The sequence below is a fragment of the Onychostruthus taczanowskii genome, unplaced genomic scaffold (genome assembly GCF_017590055.1).
Source record: "Onychostruthus taczanowskii isolate IOZ18803 unplaced genomic scaffold, ASM1759005v1 scaffold1, whole genome shotgun sequence".
NCBI classification, from domain to species: domain Eukaryota; kingdom Metazoa; phylum Chordata; class Aves; order Passeriformes; family Passeridae; genus Onychostruthus; species Onychostruthus taczanowskii.
In genome coordinates, this window is record NW_024496525.1 from 35,502,587 (window position 1) to 35,522,734 (window position 20,148).

General features: G+C 46.5%; 2 protein-coding genes across 3 annotated transcripts in view; one reads left to right on the forward strand and one right to left on the reverse strand.

Annotated features, from left to right (window-relative positions):
• MNAT1 (MNAT1 component of CDK activating kinase) overlaps positions 1-7,879 on the reverse strand; it is a 119,043-nt gene extending 111,164 nt beyond the window's left edge. For both annotated transcript variants that reach the window (XR_005952236.1, XM_041398244.1), the window contains exon 1: positions 7,759-7,879. Coding sequence is in view for 1 of the 2 variants with exons in the window: in XM_041398244.1 (XP_041254178.1) it covers positions 7,759-7,847 (89 nt within the window). In the remaining variant the exon portion in view is untranslated. The remainder of the gene's footprint in view (positions 1-7,758) is intronic.
• A 1,081-nt stretch (positions 7,880-8,960) lies between these two features.
• On the forward strand, positions 8,961-20,020 carry SIX4 (SIX homeobox 4). The gene is made up of 3 exons (XM_041396940.1): positions 8,961-9,804; positions 11,125-11,813; positions 14,244-20,020. Exons 1-3 carry the CDS (start codon positions 8,975-8,977, stop codon positions 15,038-15,040), a joined length of 2,316 nt encoding a protein of 771 aa, XP_041252874.1. The 5' UTR covers positions 8,961-8,974; the 3' UTR covers positions 15,041-20,020.
• The last annotated feature ends 128 nt before the right edge of the window (positions 20,021-20,148 follow it).

Consider the following 20,148-nt stretch of genomic DNA (forward strand, 5'->3'; position numbering starts at 1 on the left):
AGAGAGAATAGAAGATTTTCTAAATATGCCAGTTTTAAAACAAAAGAATTAAACTGATGCATTAACACCACTTCATCAGAAGTATCAAGACCATGACTCAGAGCCAAATGTAAAAGCAAATATCCACTGTCAAAACTGGATGGCAGAAGGAAATAACCTCTTGGGTATTTCAGCAGAGATTTAATCACCTCCCATGACTAACTTGCAGAGACTTTGGAAGCCTAATGGGATGGAACTGGATCCAAAGAGCATCTAATCCCAATTAATAAACCAGGAATAATTCCAAAAAGACAAAGAAGAAAGATGACCTAGATTTTTATTCCCTAAGAAGTCAGGAAAAAGCTTTCTTTCAGAGGGACTATATCCCACTTAACAGTTAAAAAAAATTGCTTCTTCCTCTGAGGAAGTAGACAGGCTTTGATTGTGTAATTACTTAATCAAGCATCAGTTAAAGCCTCACAGTAGATCTGACAAAATGAGGAAAAACCTCCCTGATGTTTCTCCCAAGTCACAAAGAAGAAACTAAGAGAATTCTTTCAGAGGTGGAAATTATTAGGAATTAAATACATTTACATAGCTTTCTTTACTTATCTCCCCAAAGCAAAGCAGGCATTTTCAGGACCACACCAAGTTCCTGTTCTGGTTGAGATTTTCACCTGCATGTAGTCCCAATCTGCTTTAATCCACCAAGACTGTTCATGCTTTTCATACAAGCAAGGATTTACCATCCAGGAATCTAAGCTGAGGTGTGATATGGTAATACCAGCAAAAAACCAAGCCCCAGAGACAAAACAGAACACTTGCTCTCCTCGATAAGCCAACTTTTAAAGCATGCAGCTTCACAAAACGGTTAAAAAAGCCAAATTAACATTGTGTCCTAGGAAGGTCCTTCCTTCCACCCTATTCCTACCTCATCTGTAGACACAGATTCCTACAGATGACCTTGCACCACCTCTGATGTCTGACTAACCATTCACAAGTCACTTCAACTTGTTAGTTCTGTACAAACAGCATTAACTGATCAAAAAAAAAAAAAAAAAAGCTCATTTTCTGCCAGATCAGCAAACCAGATCAGCTCCTGCAAGGGTCTGGTAAGCACCAAAGCCTGGTGGCTCTTTCCCTTGTGCCTGCTGCCTGTTCACAAATCTTGAATCCACACTTCATGGCTGAACCAGCACACCCATACTTGTTTGTGCTCCAAAGCCCACACACCACTTTTTTTGGCCTAAAAATCATATATATTACAGCCAACTTTATGTGTACCAATGACAGCCCTGAATCATTGTCCTTGTATATCTTGCATTCAAGGTATTTTCTTTAGGAAAAAAGCTTGCCAAATCAAATGCAAATGCATATTTAAGCCCCCCTAATTCCCACATGCTCAAATTAAAAGTTACAGGTCTGACAGATCTTCACTGCCTACCTCTAGTTTAGACTTCTTTGCTCAAACTCACTTGGCTGAAATACAGTTTTATGTTATTTTCCACAGTCTCCAGGGCTTCCCCCCATCCTAGAAGAAAGGCATTTTCTTGAACCACACTGCAGAGAAGAATGCAGCAGGAAGCCAAGCCATCCTTTCACTTGGAAGGGGTTGAAACAAGAAGATTCCAAACTGTTTTCCAACGAGTCCAGCCCCACTCACTGGCATGAGACCCCACTCCCCTGAATTCACCAGGGACATTCCTACTTCTACCTCCCAGGGAATTTGACAGCCACAAAACTCCAAAAGCTTCTGACATTAAAATAAATACAGAAATAATGAAACCTCAGTTTCTTCACACTGCAGCCATTAACACCTCAATTAAAGCTCTCCAAGGATGCACTTTCCCCCTAATGACTCCCTGGAAACACCTAACAGGGTGCAGGGCAGATTAGAGAATCCCCACAACACATCTTGGTGGATTGATGTCTCCCCTGAGCAACACAAAGCTGGGCCTAGAGACAGTAAGCTTTTTTACACTGTCTTCGTTTTGAAGTCTTATTAACAAATTAAATGAGAAATAAATACATCTCCCTTTGGGAACAGGAGAAAAAAAACCCCTATATTTTAGTGAGGAGCCCAGACACTTTTCCAGAAGTTTCTCTTCAAGACAGGAAAGAGCCCAGAAAAACTTCTAACGAAGCAAGTTCAACTACCATCTGAGATTGTGGCAGCACATGAAGAAACCCAAAACCACCAAACTGGCAGCAGCTGAAACTGAGCTTCCCAGCTTTCTGTGGAGGCTGCTCTGGTCCCTGAGCCCTTGTGTCCCAGAGATGTCAAGTTTGGAAGAGACACTTTGTCAAGACAGCACAACAGCTGGCATGACACCAGGGAAGAAGAGTTTCTTTGCTTTTGCTGGTCTGCAGACACCCACACTTCCTCTCTACACAAGCCAGGATGGCTCCAGGTAGCTGGAGAACCAGGACTGACTCCTAAGGAAGAGCTTTACACACCAGTTTCCTTCCTGATCCCTATAAAAGGCAGTGGGATAACAAAGGTGAACCAGCAGTCCCAATTAACTACCTTTTTTACCTAACATTTTTGTGTCTCCTTCTTGGAGACCATATGGTGCAAGTTTACAGGCAAGAATAAATCTCTTTACCCACTCCTGTTTGCAGTAACAACCTTAACGTTCTTTTAATGCAGGTTTGGGTGGATGCATTTCCTTTTCTCTTTATGTAAGTAAATCAGTGGGATATGCTTAACCTGCCTCCTAAAACTCAACACAGGCCATGAAATCCAAGCAAGCAGAGTAAAAGATAATTCATGGTCTCAAGTGAAGCCAGGTGGATTACAACTCCACTGGCAAGCGTGCACCCAGCATCTGCATGCTTAGAAAACTCTAGGAATTGTCTGAAAAACCAAAAATTGTCATGCATGCACAACGGATTTTGAATATAATTCTTAAGTGAACTTCTAAAAGAAAGCAAAGCCATCAGTGCACCTTAGAAACTAATGCATTACAGGACTTTAATCAAGCATTGCTCCATAATTAGACACACTTTTCCCAGCACAAAAGTTTTTTTAAAGCCAAGTATCTGATGCCTTGAACTGCTGTTATACTTAAGAAAATAAACTTTAAAAGACATTCATTATTCTTGAACTAAGCATTTCCTTACTAAGTCCCATCCTAGAACAACTTTTAACTGCTAATTTATCATCCTCCCTCCCAGTGACAGGGAAGATTTATAGTGGAAAATGCTTATTTAACATTACTCTGATGCCAAAAACACATGGTGTTACACTTTTGGTGATATTGGTCAAGAAGCAATAACCAAGGAAAACAAACTACTAAGAAATAACCCCCCCAAAAAACCCACTCCCACAATTGTGAGGCTTGGCATGATTCTATTGGAATAAACTGCAGTGGAATCCCAACCTAAAGGTTGTTTATAAAAGACTAAATGTCTGATTTCATCCTCTTGCAGCCACCTGCCTATCCCTTATCTCCATTGCAGCACTGCTGTGCTTATCAGCACTCTGATCCCACTCTGCCAGGAGCACATTCCAGAGCCCCACTGCCCATTCCAAACGTGCAGCACTGGGAGAAAGCCACTAACTGTGAGTTTTCTAACATGGGCTCAAGCCACCAACACAGGAAGAGATGCAAAGGATGAGGGAGGAGAAATGCCCCCTGCACGTGCTGCCAAAATCCAGAATCAATCTGATGGCAGGGTCAAGGTCACAGCAAGAAAAGAGATGGGAGGCCAGCACAGGGATTTTCACACATAGCATCTACCTCAGATGAGATTTAAATGAATGAAGTGAGGAAGAGGAGAAGAATGAACAGCCAAACCTCCAGAGCACAGGATTTCATAGCAAGAAGAACCTTCACTGTAACCATCTGTCAAAAAACAAAGAAAAAACAGGACATCTGTTGCCCAACAAGTTCTCAGATATTCTCTTATTTTTTTATATAAGAGGTGAGAAGAAAAAAAAGAGGGGGGAAATAAACTATTATAAAAGGAATGGCTCTTCAAATTTCATTCTAATCAGAGGGCAAGAACCACCTAAGAACATGCAAGTGGAAACAACCTGGCTGACAGAAGGCATAAGAAGACAACTCTCACAATTCTTCAGAAGAGAAAAAAGTCACAAAATGAATAAAATGAACTCCTGATAAAACCACAAGCTTTCTGAAACCCAGATGAAAAAAAGATCTGAAGCTTACTGACAAATCATCTCAGCCAAGTAAAGGTTCTTGAATATTTTAAAATTCAAGGCATTTTGCAAAAGTGCAAATCACATCACTGGAGATCACTTCATTACATGAACAGCACAGTTGACAGAATAGGAAAGGTCAGGGCTTTAGGAAAGAAACTACCAGGAGGCAGCACTGAAGGTAAAATGAAAATATTCCTTCAGAATGCCTGCAATGCAAGAAAGCACAGCTGAAGCAGGAGCGCATTAACCCACTATTAAATGAGAGGGAAAATCTCTAACAGACGATGCCAAAGCACTTGGGGCATTTTCTGCATCAATCTCCACTCAGTAAGATGGATTAGCTGGCTAATGTAACTCATAGCACAGCAAAAGGAGCAGGAGCCCAGGCTAGAACTGGGAAATGCATTACAGCAACTGCTCCAAAGCTCCCGAGCCAGCAAAGGCACGGCTCCGAATTTTCCGTGCAGATTTATCGGCACACTTCAAACAAAAAGCACCACAAAGGCAATGTGCTTCTGCAGACAGCTTCAGGAGCCTCCATAAACCCATGGACGTGTAGTCCACAAACCTGTGCACTATATCCATGGGTTACAGCATTAGGAGCACATCAAGGTTTTCAAATCTGGTAGATGTAATATTTACCCTTTGAAAACTGACAAAAGAAGTTTCGGATCATCTCTGCTCTCTGCATTAAGCCCCAACAACCTAAAGAAGGACTAAAGCACCTGCCTTTAAAGAGCAGGAAACAAGTACACAGGAAAACAGACCAGAGTCAGGCTTACCAGATCCTGGGAAGATGCCAAAATAATCTGAGGAAAAACCTCTCTCCTGCATATGTCAGATAACAGAATGGACGAGATTCAACACACGGTTTCTTAGACACAAACTGTATCAAAGGAATATAATTCCCTCCAGTGACACAGTAACAATGTAGGTACTGAAACAGCAACTACAGGCAATAGAGTTTTGGCTTAACTGGACTTTTGACACTCTGAAACTGACAGCCATATAATCTAAACAAAAGCAGAACATACTGAAGTACTCAGAGATTATTAGAAACCCACACCCAGAGATAAGCTATCATTATTTCAGTCTGAGAGAAAATTGGTAGCAAGCCCATGCACATGGCTTTAATCTTTTCACGTTCTCCACTGTTACAGAAGGTAACCAGGGGAAGAGGGGTTTTAGCAATGAACTTACTGCAGGCAACTTCATATTTTGCTCTGCCTCACTTGGATTTCTTATGGTGACAAGCAACAATTTCCAATCTCTTCCAGACATTCTGTCCACAAACTACACATTGGAAAATATCAGGATGCTAACAGAGAATAATCTCAGTTTCAAACAACTTGGATGAAGGGTCTCAGAATCCACAGTCACTTGAAGCAAATAAAAGTCACCTGAAGTAACAAATTGTTTAACAGAGCAAAAAGGTAATAATAATAATCACCTGTACAACACAACATGGAAAGCAAGCTTGAATTCTGTTCTGTCCACAGATATGCTGAGTGGTAATGTGCTAAAGAATCTGAGGCTTATGTTCAACATAAATCAAATGTATCACTGAAAAAAAACTAAATACATCAAGAGTCATCAGCCTGCCTGGATGAAATGCAGGCAGGAAAAGAATGAAAAAGAACACAACATCATTTTGACTCTGGCTGTTGCACTAATGACTCAGATGGAACACCATGTCCAGCTTCAATAAAATGCAAACCAATCCAGACATTCCTACAAAAGAGAAGTAATAAAGAGTTCACAAGTGTATAAAATGCATGGTAGCGTTCTTAAATGCTTCAATTATAGCAAGTAAATTTAGATGGGAAATTAGGAGTAGCATTTTCGATAGTAACAACCGTAAAATATCAAAATAGATTGACTAAGGATAAATCTCCATTGGAAACTTATGTTAGCTCATTAAACATCCCTTCCTTGTGACTGAAATATGGTGAATTTATGAGAACAAGTCAATTACCTCCTTTCATTCACAGGTGGGTCATCTGAGCTTCCAGCTTCTAGATGAGCTACCATGAAAATCTATTAACCATTACTAAGAAACAACTTCCAGCATGAAGGCTTTGTAACACTGTATGGAAACAATAACAGATATACAACCCTGAGGGAGCTCTTGGAATGAAAACACAGAGGAAAAGTGGCACACTAGAACCACAATGAGATGGAGGGTCCTTAATTACAACAAAAACAAACCCAGAGATGCAAACAACAAGAGCTGGGGTGCAGAAACAAGAAGGAAGACAGGAACATCAACCCCAAACACGGTGTCAGCAACTGCACCCAGTAAAGCAGAAAACACCATTAACTGTCTCAAGCAAAACTCAGCTACAAAAAAAAAAAACCCAAAACAACTGAGAAGCAAAGCAGGAGAGCAAACTGAGACATGCTGTCCTCTGCTGGAAGCGGCTCTGGAGGAGCCTGAAAGCACATCGGGACCACTTTGATCACTCCTTTGATCTCTGGGGAATGCAAGATCCAGGCATGGCTTTAAACCCGCACAGCTCTGCCGGAACGGGGCTGCTGCCTTCTGAACTCCAGCACTGCTGTCACCAAGGGGACACTGCTGAAGCCACCACCACACCTTCATGGCAAGAGAAGAGAACAGGAGCAGGGAACAGAATGAAAAGTAACACTTTTTTCCTAAGACAAGGAGATAAATCCTTTCTTGTAACTGACTTCCTTCATCCTGTTCACTTACAGCAATGTAACAAGGCAAGCAAAAGCTCCCAGGCTGCATTTTTTCAATGTCATTCACACGTGGTTTAAAAACATACACATCACAGGAAAGATGACAAGACAAAAATAAAAACTATAGAAAGGGCTTCTGCTGCAGTGCTGGACTTGTATGGTGCACATCCAAAAAGAATTTAGAGTACAGCCCTTCAAACTCCCACACTAACTAAGGATGGGCTCCAGATCTGAAAGTGAATGAGTTCAGGTTATTTGTGACTTAAATCAGCAAGACTTATCTGTGACTAAAATCGGCAACAGCCAGTGCTGGGTACTATGTAAGGGCTGAATTTTGGGAGAAAAGGGAAAAAAGTAATGACTGTTCTTGGGGGAAAAAAAAAAAAAAAAAAAAAACACGAATGAGTTAAGACTACCATCAGCACAGGTTCGCAAGAGGATTTCCCAACATTTAAACCAGCACCAAACCTTCAGCAAAGCACTCTTCATTCAGCAGAATTAACGCATTAAAATAATACAACAAAACACCTTTTTCCTTTACTCGAGCACAGTTTTAAACAAGAAATGTTTAACTCTACGGGAAATGTTTTTCCCCCTGCGCTCTCCGCTCCGCACGCCGAAGCGCGGCGGGACAGGAGCGTGTCCCGAGCTCCCGCCGGGTCCCGGGGGTTCCTCCCCGGGAATTTCACTGCACAGAAGGCACCGAGGGCAGTCCAACCCACACCGGAGCCAGCCCGGGCTGACACGGGCCCGACCGGCCCGGAGCCGCCTCGCAAGCGCCGCTCGGGTCTGGCGGAGCCGCCGCCGCCCCCGGACCGGCCGGGGCAGCGACCCCTTCCCCCAGGCCCCGGCCGAGCGGCCGGGGCTCCGGACCGCGCCCGCTGCCCCCGGGGCCCGGCGCCACTCACAGCGTGTGCCCGCAGACGTTGACCATCAGCTTCAGGGAGGGGTTGCGGTACTTGGTGGTCTTGCACCGCGGGCAGCCCAAGTCGTCCATGGCCGTCTCCCGCTCCCCTCCCTCCTCCCGCCGCGCCTTCCGCCTTCCGGTGCCGCCAACAAACGGCCCCGCCGCCGCCCAGCGCCGCCCCGCGCGTTCCGCACGCGCCCCGGCCCCGGCAGCGCCCGCCCGAGCGGGAAGAGCTCCGGTGTGACAGGGGGAGACGGGGGATACCTGCCCGTGAGCAGCGCCTGCCCGGGCCCCAGAGCTCCGGTGTGACAGGGGGAGACGGGGGATACCTGCCCGTGACTGACCAAGAGGAACCACCGAATCAGTCACTTCGGGAAAGACCAGCGTGTCAACCAGACCTTGGCACTAAGTGCCACGTCCAGTGTATCCTTAAACGCCTCCAGGGAGGGTAACTCCACCGCCTCCCTGGACAGCCCATTCCAATGTTTAATTACTCTTTCTGAGGAGAAATTCCTCCGAGTGTCCAACCTAAACTTCCACTGGCGCAGCTGAGTCTGTCCCCCCGTCCTGTCGCTGGTAGCTCGGGAGAGCCCGACCCCCACCCGGCTGCAGAAGTCACCCCCGAGCCTCCTTTTCTCCAGGCGAAACACCCCCAGCTCCCTCAAGCGCTCCCCATAGGACTTGTGCTCCAGACCCTTCCCGGCTCCGCTACCCTTCTCTGGACTCACTCCAGCACTTCAGTGACTTTCTTGAAGTGAGGGGCCCAGAAGCGGACACAGCAAAACTCCCTCAGCTCCAGCAACGGCAGCAGACAGCACCGGGAGTGTTTTAACCCTTCCCCTTCCCGGGAAAGCCGCAGGTGACGGAGCCGCCGCTCCCCGGGGGCTCCAGGTGGAGACGGGAGATGGGGGGGGAGCGGAGAGAGGAGCGCGGCCGCTTGATTGACGGTTGCCATGGAGATGCCGTAGCCCCGCCCTCCCGGTGCGTCGCAGCCAATGGGCTGGCGCGGCCGGGGCAGCGGTGGGCGGGGCCACATAGTCTTGCGGCGGGTGCGGGAGCCGCGGCGGGGGGAGCGGCGGAGCGCGGCCGGGATACAGCAGCGATCCCGGATGGTCACTGCGGGGCCGGGGGAAACCTGATCGGCTAGAGCAGGAGGAGGAGAGAGATAGGAAGGGGGGAGAGGAGGAGAAGGGAACGAAAGGAAAACAAACCGAAACATGTCTTCTGCCTCCCCCGCCGCGGACGACATCGTGATCGCGGTAGAGATCAAGGAGGAAAATGTGATGGAAATGCTCTCCGAAGCCCCCGACGGGCCCGCGCCGCCGCCCCCTCCCGCCGCTGCCCAGTTCCCCATGGAGCATGCAGGCTCCGCTGCCGCCGGCGAGGAGGGAGCCGCGGAACAGGTACTGCTCCATACGGAACTCCTGGCCAGGAATCACCACGCTGCCTCCTCTCCCTCCTCTTCATCTTCCTCCTCCTCCTCCTCGTCGCAGACCCCCTTGGCTTTCTCCCCGGACCACGTCGCCTGCGTGTGCGAGGCGCTGCAGCAAGGTGGGAACCTGGACCGCCTGGCCAGGTTCCTGTGGTCTTTGCCCCCGAGCGATCTGCTACGTGGCAACGAGAGCCTGATGAAAGCCCGGGCGCTGGTGGCTTTTCACCAGGGCATCTACGCCGAGCTCTACAGCATCCTGGAGAGCCACAACTTCGACTCCTCCAACCACCCGCTGCTGCAGGAGCTCTGGTACAAAGCTCGCTACACCGAGGCGGAGCGAGCCCGGGGCAGACCCTTGGGGGCGGTGGACAAGTACAGGTTGCGGAGGAAATACCCCCTGCCCAGGACCATCTGGGACGGCGAGGAGACGGTCTACTGCTTCAAGGAGAAGTCCCGCAACGCGCTGAAGGAGCTCTACAAGCAGAACCGATACCCCTCGCCCGCCGAGAAGCGCAACCTGGCCAAGATCACCGGGCTGTCCCTCACCCAGGTCAGCAACTGGTTCAAGAACCGCAGGCAGCGGGACCGCAACCCTTCCGAGACCCAGTCCAAAAGGTGAGGGAAAACTTTTCCTCCCCGCCCCCTCTCCCGCCTGCCTTTCCCTCTCCCGGCTCTTTCTTCCCTTGCAAACATGGCGCTTACCTTCGGTGCGCCTCGTCCTCCCCTCCTTCCTCCTCCCCGCTCCCTCGTTCCCAACACACCCACCCGGCCCGGGCGTGCGAGGCGGCGCGGGGAAACTTCCCGGACCCGCCGCCCCGCGCTCCCGGGAGAGCTCCCGGCACGGGGGAGCCGCGGGGCGGACTCCCGGGAGGGGACGGGACGGGGGTGTTTGTTCCCCCCGCTCCTTGTTTTTATTCAATTGTCGCGCCTGACAGAGTTAATCATTGACGGCCGGAGGACGCGCGGGGTCCCGGCGCTCCCTCTGTTTTGAAACCTGACTCGGGAGCGGGCCGGGCTCGGGTTTCAGCGGGGGAGCGGGGCCGGTTCCCGGGGCTCCCGGCCGCGCCGCGGGGCGGGAGAGCGGCCCCGGCCCCGCTCCGCCCGCGGCAGGGGCGCGGGCAGGTGGAGGTGACCTCCCCGCTCCCGCCCCCCGCCTTCCTCCGGGAAGGGACGGGAAGGGGGGAGAAAGCGCGGGGAGGAGGGGGGAGGAAGGGAGCGGGGAGAGAAGGAGGGAAAGCGGCCGGCGGAGGGGGCCCCAAGGCATTTCTCAACCAAGGGCGCGATTGTGCCGCCGCGGCCCCTCTCCGCGGGACACATCAAAGGGCGAGGGGGGAGGGAGGGGAGAGCGACCGAAAAATGCAGCCGAGGGCGGACCAGTCAGCGAAAAAACCCGGCGCAGCCCCGGGCGGAGGCACAAAGGCCGCCCCCCATCTCTCCGTCCCTCCCCCCGGCCGCCCGGCACGGCCGGAGGTGCCTCCGCCGGCACCGGGGGCAGCGCGGGCCGGGGTCTCCCCCCGGGCCGGGGGCGGCAGGCTGAGCCCGGAGGGTCCGGCGGCGCTTCCCGGCCTTGCCTCACCTCCCAGCGCTTTGCCAAATGGCCGCGGCCGGTCTCACACGTGTGGGCACCGCGGGCCGGCGGAGGGGGGCCCAGGCAGCCCCCTTCGGTCGCCGGCGTGGAGGAATTTATTTACAACTCCATAACCCAGTCTGTAAAGTTTCTCCTTTGGCGAGTGTTTGGTTTGATGTGTTCTATTCTAAGAAACCTCCTCCCTGGGCTTAAATATCAGTTTAAAGTGCCTTGTAAAGGCAAAACACAGGAAAAAAATTGTTCGTGGAAACTCCCACATACTTGTGTGAAAGCAAGAAGTCCGCCTTGGTGTAGAGATCCTGGTACGCCGTGGTAATGCAATGTCATCTCTCCATCTTTTCCCATAGCGAGTCAGATGGCAACCCTAGCACGGAAGATGAATCCAGTAAGGGGCGGGAGGATTTATCTCCCCATCCACTCTCCAGTTCATCCGACGGCGTTACCAGCCTCAGCCTTCCCGGCCACATGGAGCCTGTCTACATGCAGCAGCTTGGAAACACTAAAATAGCCTTGAGTTCGTCCGGTGTCCTGTTGAATGGGAACCTCATGCCTGCCAGTACCTCTCCTGTCTTCCTCAATGGTAGCTCGTTTCTTCAGGGACCCAACAGTGTCATACTCAATGGACTCAGCGTGGGCACTTCGCAGACTGTTACCTTAAATTCGCCCAAAACTGCGGCGAGTGTTGTGAGCAACGGGGTGTCCATCACTGACATACTGTCCTCATCGTCGTCAGAAGATGTTAAAGACTTCAAACTCCTTCAGGCTTCGGTCCCCAATGCCACAGCAGCCTTCAGCCCTAGCAACATCCCAGTCACTTTCCCAGGATTGATACCGAGCTCAGAGGTGAAAAGGGAAGGTGTAGAAACTGCTGCTTCCCAGGATGGAGGCTCCGTAGTTACTTTTACTGCTCCTGTCCAAATAAACCAGTATGGCATTGTCCAGATCCCCAATTCAGGAACAAATGGCCAGCTGCTGAACGGAAGCATTGGTTTTTCTTCTCTGCAGCTGCCTCCAGTTTCTGTGGCAACTTCACAAGGTAAAAGCTTTGCCTCTTGCAGTAAGAGGTATGAGAAAAAGTTGGAATCAGGCACACTGGGCATTTTAGAAGCTGTGGTCCTTTTCTTCCAAGGTATCAACATAGTATCTCAGCTGTGGCCACACGCAGAACATCAAATAATACTGTTTGCCTTCCTTTACAGTGGTTTATGCTCCTGGGCAGACTGTTAGATGAAGCTGAGCTCCTCTGTTAAGAGCATGGAAGGAGGTCTGGTAATTTACACCCCTTTCATCTCATGCTGTTGACAGAAGTCTGTGATAGGAGTCTTCACAAATATCTGTAAATTTTACATGTTTCAGTAATTCAAAATATTCCCCATTTGCCACTGAATTCTTTTAATGAGAAGGTTCATAAAAATGAAAATTATGGCAGCTGGAAATTGTTACCGTTGTTGTTCCTGTGGTGGTTGTTTTGTTTTTTTGTTTTCTTAATGAAGGCATTTCACAAAAATACATTTTGAATTACTGTAGACACAACAAGACCGAGCAGTTGCTTGTACAGTTTCTGTTCTGTAATTAAGAAAGATTGAACTTGAGGGAAACCATAGAAGTAAGCACTAGCTTGCAGATATAAAATGTGAGGCTCTTTGGATAAAACTGCCCTCAATCCAAGGGAAATATGTCATCACAGGTTCATGTGCCAAGTGTGCAGGCTCCTCCCCAAGTTTGCTTTAGAGTTGGTCTTTGCATACCATAGTCTGAATCTTGCAGCTGGCCAGGAAGAATCCCAGGGAGCACAAACCTAGTTCTGGATCCCTTTTTGAAGCAGGTCTGTTAAAAAGAGCAGTTGAACATCTTTGGTACTCATTGGCCACTTTATCTTTGATTATGAAAATTATTAAACTGGAATGATTCTCTCTGGTTTCAGGGGTGGTGAATACTATAGTGAAAGTCAATTTGTGCTGGTGTGCTACTTTGAATTTAGTATGTATAGGGTGTGAATTGTTCTTGCTGAAGCACAGGGAGAAACACTGAAGCTGTGCAACCACATTTCAAACGGGTGCACAATTATAAGGTCCTAAAATGTGGCACTCACAGGCACTGGAAGTTATTGGCACATAGTTTAAGCAAGATTAAAGAGAGAAGACACTGAGTCTGAATGCCACCTGTAATTACTAAAGCCACTTAATCCACATGCTCCAAGGCATAAACTAACAGCCAGCAAAGGTGAGAAAGAAAGTTCTGTCCTTTTAAGTATTGTAGGACTATTGTATTTGAAAGTCCTAAGATTCATAATAAGCTCTTCTCTGACTATTTTTCCTATTGTTAAAAATACTGACTGCCCACTGCAGAGTGATCCACCTCTTCTTTGGTGCAGAGAAAAGTTCTGGTTGTCTTGGATGGATAGCTGGCTTCCTATTCCAAGTGAAGCATGCTGCAGGCTATTTCAAGTAAGCCAGTAAATAATACTGACAGGTAACTTCAAGTTACCTGGCTTTGTTATTCTAGTTTACCCATATGCGTAACATCTTCCCAAAAAATATCATAATTGATTAACTTAAATTAATAGGAAACTAAAATATTCCCCATGTGAGAAATTCATCTTCAGTGCTGTTCTAAAATATTCAGCTGTGTCCAACAGTAATCTCTTATAATTAAACTGCTTTTGAGAAAGAGAGGTGTTCCAAGTGGGACTCAGTCCCAAGAGCCAGTATTTCTTATTTTAGGAATTACCTTAATGACAACTGACATGGCAAGTCCAGTGAAAACAGCTTCAGGTCATCTCTGGCCACCTCTCCTTGCTTTGGCTCACTACAGCATCACACGAGCAGTGCCATGGCTTCCAGCAAGGGCAGGCAGTGCTGGGTGACTTTTCACAGCGTGCTGGATGTGGTGGGATTAGGAGTTTATAAAAACATGAAAAAGCAAGGTGAAAGGGAGCTGAGTGCTTGAGGATTACCGAGTTGGACCAATGGAAATTACCGGTTTCTCGTGTTTTCTGTGAGGGTTGGCTCGGGCAGGTTCTCCCCAGCAGCAGTGGATTTCATGTGACGTGTCTCCAGTTCCCACACACAAGCTGTAGTCTGTCACTGAACTATCTTTAATAGCTTTTCATGCTTCTATTCTTAGATGGAAATTGAGTGGTGGCAACTAGTGAAGGCCAAAGCACATTCATTTTAGTCACATGGCTGGGGACTGTTTGCTCCTTAATGAGAGTCTGAAAGATACCTAATCTAATGTATCAGAAACTTCTTTCTTTTTTTTTTTTTAACTTTCTAGAAGCAACTTCTATTAACAGCATAGATTTTTTTTACATCAAGTTTTCTCTCACCTGCTACAAAAGTCGCTTTTCAGCGTTGCATGAAATATTAGTGTATGAGTATACTGCAAAGGTAAAAAAGACCAGGACTACGTAGCTCTCTGCCAGCTGTAATCTCTGTTTTCTTTTCTTTTGCTTCCCTTTCCCTAGGTAATGTTTCAGCAAACCCCAGCACATCTGATGGAGGAACTTTTACGACTGAATCTTCGACAGTGCAGCAAGGAAAGGTTTTCTTCAGCCCCCTCACCCCGAGTGCCGTGGTTTATACAGTTCCCAATTCGGGCCAGGCAGTAGGATCTGTCAAACAAGAAGGACTGGAAAGAAGCCTGGTGTTTTCTCAGTTGATGCCAGTCAGTCAGAACACACAACTGAACGTCAACATGTCTTCTGAAAATCTATCCAGTGCAGGGCTCCAGTCCCTGGCCTCCTCCTTAGTGAATGTAACGCCCTCACATAATTTTTCCCTCACACCACCAACTCTTTTAAATGCTGCAGAACTGAGCTCTGGTATCTCAGAGAGCCAGGCCATGTCTTCACCCGTGACCAGTACCTCTACAGTGATATCTATCAGCAACACTAACTATGCAACCCTTCAGAACTGTCCCCTCATCACCAGTCAGGATCTGTTGTCCATTTCCACAGCGCAGCCCGTCCTTGGAGAAATCGTTTCGACGAGTGGAGACCGTGTCAGCCACCCCCCTGCACAAGTGCACCAGGATTTTGGCAGAGAGCACAGGTTGGTTCTGCAAGCTGTACCTGATGTCAAAGAGAATTTCTTACCTAATTCTGAGAGTAAGTCAACTGGCAATTTAATGATGCTGGATTCCAAATCTAAGTATGTTATGAGTAACATGGTTGACACGGTGTGTGAAGAACTGGAAACGGACAAAAAAGAACTTGCCAAACTGCAGACAGTTCAGATGGATGAAGTTATGCAAGACTTGTAACTTCTTTATTTTCTTGCTTTCTGTTTTAATAGATAAGTCTCCTGTTGAGGCCCTAACAAACACCTAGTGGAGTGTTTGTGGGTTTTTTGTTTGGTGGGTTGTTTTTTTTTTTCATTTAAAGAAATCAGAACATGTAAGTGGTCTGAATCAATGTACAGTGGAATCTCCAGCAATGGAATTAGGTTGCCACACTTGGTTTGCATGCAGTATTCTCTTTTAAGCAGATTAAAGGAGAAAGGAAATGGCCAGGGCAAGTACTGAGGAATGGGTACAGGTTTGGCTACCAGATACTACCCTGAAAATTTAACTAGACTCTCCATAGTACAACATACTCTTAACAGTAAGTATACACTCCTAGCTTCATATGGAAAACAAAAATCTCACTCCAAAATGGTAGAAGCAATGCAGACATTTTTTTTCTGTTTACTTCCAGTCCATGGGCATTGAGAGATTTCTAAGAAACTCTAGACGATACCTCTCTGGCTACTTTTATGTTGTTTGAGGTTAAGAAACAAAACAAAACAAAATATTGTTACTGGTATGTTTGCTTTTTTTCTAGCAGACTTGCATTTAAACCAAAAGTCTCACATCAATCATGTACAGGTTTCTAAATGCTACAGCTAGCATTTTGTCTGTGCACCAGAAAAAGCATCATTTGAAACTCTAATTATGCAATTCAGAAGCTTTCTATCCAGTATGAATGTAAATATTGTTTCAGTTCTTATAAAGGAGACTTTTTTTTTAATTAGTACAATGGATTTTATTTATGGTTTATGTTCCCTTTCACTTTAGACACAATGCATTGAAAAGGAAAACGTTTTCTGGCTGTTTAATTTATTTTATTGTTTGAGCAGGAAGTAAGCGTAGTTATTTCTGACAAGGTTTTACTTTTTTGTAGTTTTTTTTCAAGCAATAGACTGTAAAAGTAAAATGTTAATCACACTGAAACTAGAAAATTAATTCCCAGTCTCACAAACCCAGGAGGTCACTGTTTCTACCCCCTCTGTCTTTGTGTTCAGGGTTTTTTTTGTTTGTTTTGTTAGTAATTTGCTATTTAGTTGAACCCTTTTGTGTATTTTTTACAGAATTCCACGTGCCTTTCTTCCTAGTGGCCTTATCTTTGTTACTAAAGCACAGTGGCGGGAGGAATGAAAACACTGATTTGCAAATATCCGTCCTCAGGGCCAAATCCTGATGCCTTACTTCTGCAAGTAGACCCTCTGACTTGGGTGCCCCTGCTTGCACGAGTAAGAAGAGGTTTTGAGAGTCTTCTGGACCTGGTGGGTGACATTTCCTGGCAGTGCAGAGAGCCAAGCATGGCTCCTTGTGCCCCACGTCAGCAGGACAGGAGGGGTCTGCAGAGGAACCACAGGGGCTCTTGGCTCCGTGAGATGAGCAGGAAAGGTTGGATGGGCAGGCCAAGGAAGGGAAGCCCACGTTTACACATTGGCCAAACAGCCCATGTGGGAGGGCTTCAGCTGCTGGTGGGGCAAGGCCCCCACCCAGCTGAGTGTGTATTTATAAATATCCTGCCAGGAGAAGCAGCCTGTGGTGGGAATGCAGCAGCCGTGGTCCCTGCCTGGCTGGGGATGGGTGTCCGCACCTTTCTCCCTGGGCACAGCAGGAGCAGGGGGAACAGATCTTAACCTTTCCTCCAGAGGAGTTCTTGTAGCGTGGAAAAGCACATCCTTATAGCTTTAAAACAATAGCAAGAATTCAGATGTACAAAAGTGACGTGCTGTTAATGCTGGTGGGTTTGGTTTTGTTATATTTTATCCTGATGTGAATATATACAGTGACTAAAGCAGGTGTTCATCCTCATCAGGGGCCTGGTCCGAAGCCTTTGGAGGGCAATGGGAAATGTTTTCATGAGCTGCTGTGGGCTCTGAAGCAGGCTCAGGACAGAACAAGATCGCTTGTAGAGGACAAAAAAAAAAAATGGAAACGAAAGATAATTAAGGTGGCATATCCCAGCTTGGTTTAGCTGGTTCCATGGAAAGCTTTTGGAGAATGAAGGTTTTTTGTGCACCGTGAGCACGGCATCGGCATTCTCTTTGTGGTTTTGCACTATATTGCGTCTTTTGCAAGGTTTTCTGTGGAACCTTGAGGCTGAGGTCTGTCAGTGAGTGCCAGAGTCCGTGCTGTGAGCCAGGGCTGCAGGGAGAAGGGCAGGAAAAGGGAAGAAGGAGTGTGCAAGGGGAGCACTTGCAGCTGCAGGGAGTCACTGACACTGCAGGCAGGAGCAGCCCATCAGCAGTTGGCTGTCCCCCCGTGCTCCCAGGCAAACAGGGTGTTTGAGGCAAGTGCTTTAAAGCAGAGATTATCACAAGCAGGACATGGAGCTGTATGTTCCCCTGGCACCACTTTCCCTGACGTTCCCGGGAGCTCCGCGTGAGCAGGGAATCGGATAGTCCAGAGTTCTCCTAACCACTCTGCTTGTTTATCTGTTTGCTGGGCCCCAGCATGAGCAATCTGTTTCCCACCTCTTCTTCACCCATGTAACTAAGATGGTGATGACAGTAGCTGTATATGCTTTGCATGAAATCATTCAGCCATTTGGAAAATTAGAAATACCCCGTATCGCTGTCATTTTAATGGAGAATGTGTACTTGGCTCTGAAGGAGTTGATGGTGGATTAACATTTGGTCTGTGAAGCTCAGACTATATTTGGAGGCAAGCTAGGGAATATTTCAGAGCAGTTGTTGGTGTGATCATCTCTCATAATTGAAGAGACTATGGTGTTACAAGAGTACCTGTTACTTTATTTTTAATTTTTCCTTCTTTGCATTCGTTGTGTTACTGAGGCTCTGAATGCCATGGCTTTGCAGCACAGTTGATGTGGAAAACTGTGTATTTTGTTACAGTGGCACATTTCTTGGAGTGTCTGGTACTTCTAATAGGAGACTTCCCACTCTTCATTGGGAGTGGAGGATGTACATAAAAGCAGTGTTTTGGGACAAAGTGAGATTAATCTATTCTAGTCTTCCAGATATCGAGTAACTTCCTATTATCTTTTACTCTCTTTCTTTCTTTCTTTCTCCCATTGAAAATAAGTGTCATTCCCTCCAGATAACGTAGTTATAACCTCATGTTTTCTGCAGGTACATATGCACAATATAAAGACTCATTGCACGGTACAGTGTGTTTAAAATAGAAATTTAAATAAGTAGTTTTATTCCTTACAAGGGTAAGTTTTTATTTTGTGGCCCTCAGGCAGGCAGGCTCACTGCTCTCAATAGACAGTACTCAAAAGCCCCAAAAAGTGTCCAGGGCCAGATCTTTGGCTGCTGTAAATAAGGCATTGCTCCACTGATTCCCAAACCAAGGATTTTTACATGGTGGTTAGAGGGTTTGGATGCTGGTCTCCCACACATGGGGAGGCAGTGAGTGTCCAAGCCCCACAGACAGCCCTTATTATCACATTCTGTTGTTTAAATGGAAGGTATGTCTACCTGGCATACACATTCCTTCTCTTCCCTCCCTCTCTGTTATGGATGAGAGTAAAGGATCATTTCAACTTCACATATGTTTGTAACTTCTAAGTCCACTGGAAATCTTACAGAAAACATTGCCAAATTCTACTGCTTTACTAGTCCCAGACTCAGCTTTGAAAAATATGCCTAAGGAAATTCTCAAAAAGCACGATGTTAAAAACCCCTCTCTTCTTTACTACTTTTGATTAAAGCTGCCTCTGTTTCACCCAGAGTTTTGCAGGAAACATGATGAATTTGAATGCTCTGTGTGGACTATTTGCAGCATTATCCCTGTGGTCTTACCTGCAAGGACATTTCAGCAATGTAAATCACAGACATCCATTGAGGCCAGGTCCTCAGCTGGGCTAAACAAGCACATTTCCATTGACTTTAATGTCCTTTTTTGCCAGCTGGGAATATGGTCCATTCATTTCACTGGTGTTAGGTCAGGGATGGATTTGGCCCAGTACACAGTGGCAGCACAAACCAGAGCACAAGGCTGGCACTTGGGTAGAACCAAACAGTCACAGTCTATCAAACCATATACCTCTTCCCATTTACTGCTTTCCCCTACCTGTGGATTCAGGAAGACTCATTCAGAAGGTGGCTTTACCCAGAGGTGAGGCTGGAACTGTCATTACTGCTCTCAGTCTGAGACTGATGACAATAATGGGCAGGTTCTGACTTCAAATCATGTAAAATCACCTCAGTAATGATTTTCATTTAAATAAATCAGGGTGGAATTTGGCCCTGTGTGCACAGGAGCTTTTCATGTACATACACTTCCAGTGTCTGTGCACTTTCCTTAGCAAGGGCAGATGAACAAGAGGGTGCATCCCTCCAGTAACATGTGAGGTATGTGTGCATGGCTCTGGGGACATGAACTGCCCAGTGCTTGAGGTCGAGAAGAGTGTCAAATCATGAAAAAGAATAGTAATTTTATAATTCTGAAAACAAAAATAATGGTATTTTTAAAAGCAACGATGCCTGAAGTCTTCCTGTATCTCCTAGCAGTTATTATCTTGAAGGATATTTTATACCTTAGTTGTATGTTTCATATAATTTAAAACTTGCTTCTTAAATTTCTGAACTCAAGGAGGGGGTGAATCTTCTGGCTTTCAGGGTTCACATTCAGAGGATATTTGTTCTTTTGCTGCATGTACTGTTTGTCCAGAACTAACCAGTTATTTCTCCAATATGGGTTTTATTGTGCCTTACAACAAATATTAAATTTAAGCGGAATGTACGCGTTAGAGGAGGGAATAATCAAGAAGACTTTACTGCACTGTTAGGTGATGCTGCCCCAGAGTGTATCATCAAACATATCTGTGCTTAATTACCCAACCAAAGAGATCTAAAGTATGTATGTTTGTTGTACTGTAATAGGGGTTTGTGCCTGGACAATTAAGTGTTTTATTTGTATTCTGAGATGATGTGAACTTATTTTTCTAAACACTATACTGAATAAACTTTATATTTATACACATCTTGTGTAAATATTTCTCTTTGGATGTCATGTGAGGGCTTGAATTTTGATTTTGGAAAAGCAATCTGAAGTAGAAACTTGGCTTCTAATGACTCATCATGAAAGGTGATGGCAACTAGGAGTGCCTGTGCTTGCCAGGGATTTGATCT

Coding starts and splice junctions, on each gene's coding strand:
- SIX4 (XM_041396940.1), top strand. CDS start 8,975: ATGTCTTCTGCCTCCCCCGCCGCGGACGACATCGTGATCGCGGTAGAG. Junction 9,805..11,124: donor TCCGAGACCCAGTCCAAAAG/GTGAGGGAAAAC, acceptor CTTTTCCCATAG/CGAGTCAGATGGCAACCCTA. Junction 11,814..14,243: donor TTCTGTGGCAACTTCACAAG/GTAAAAGCTTTG, acceptor CCCTTTCCCTAG/GTAATGTTTCAGCAAACCCC.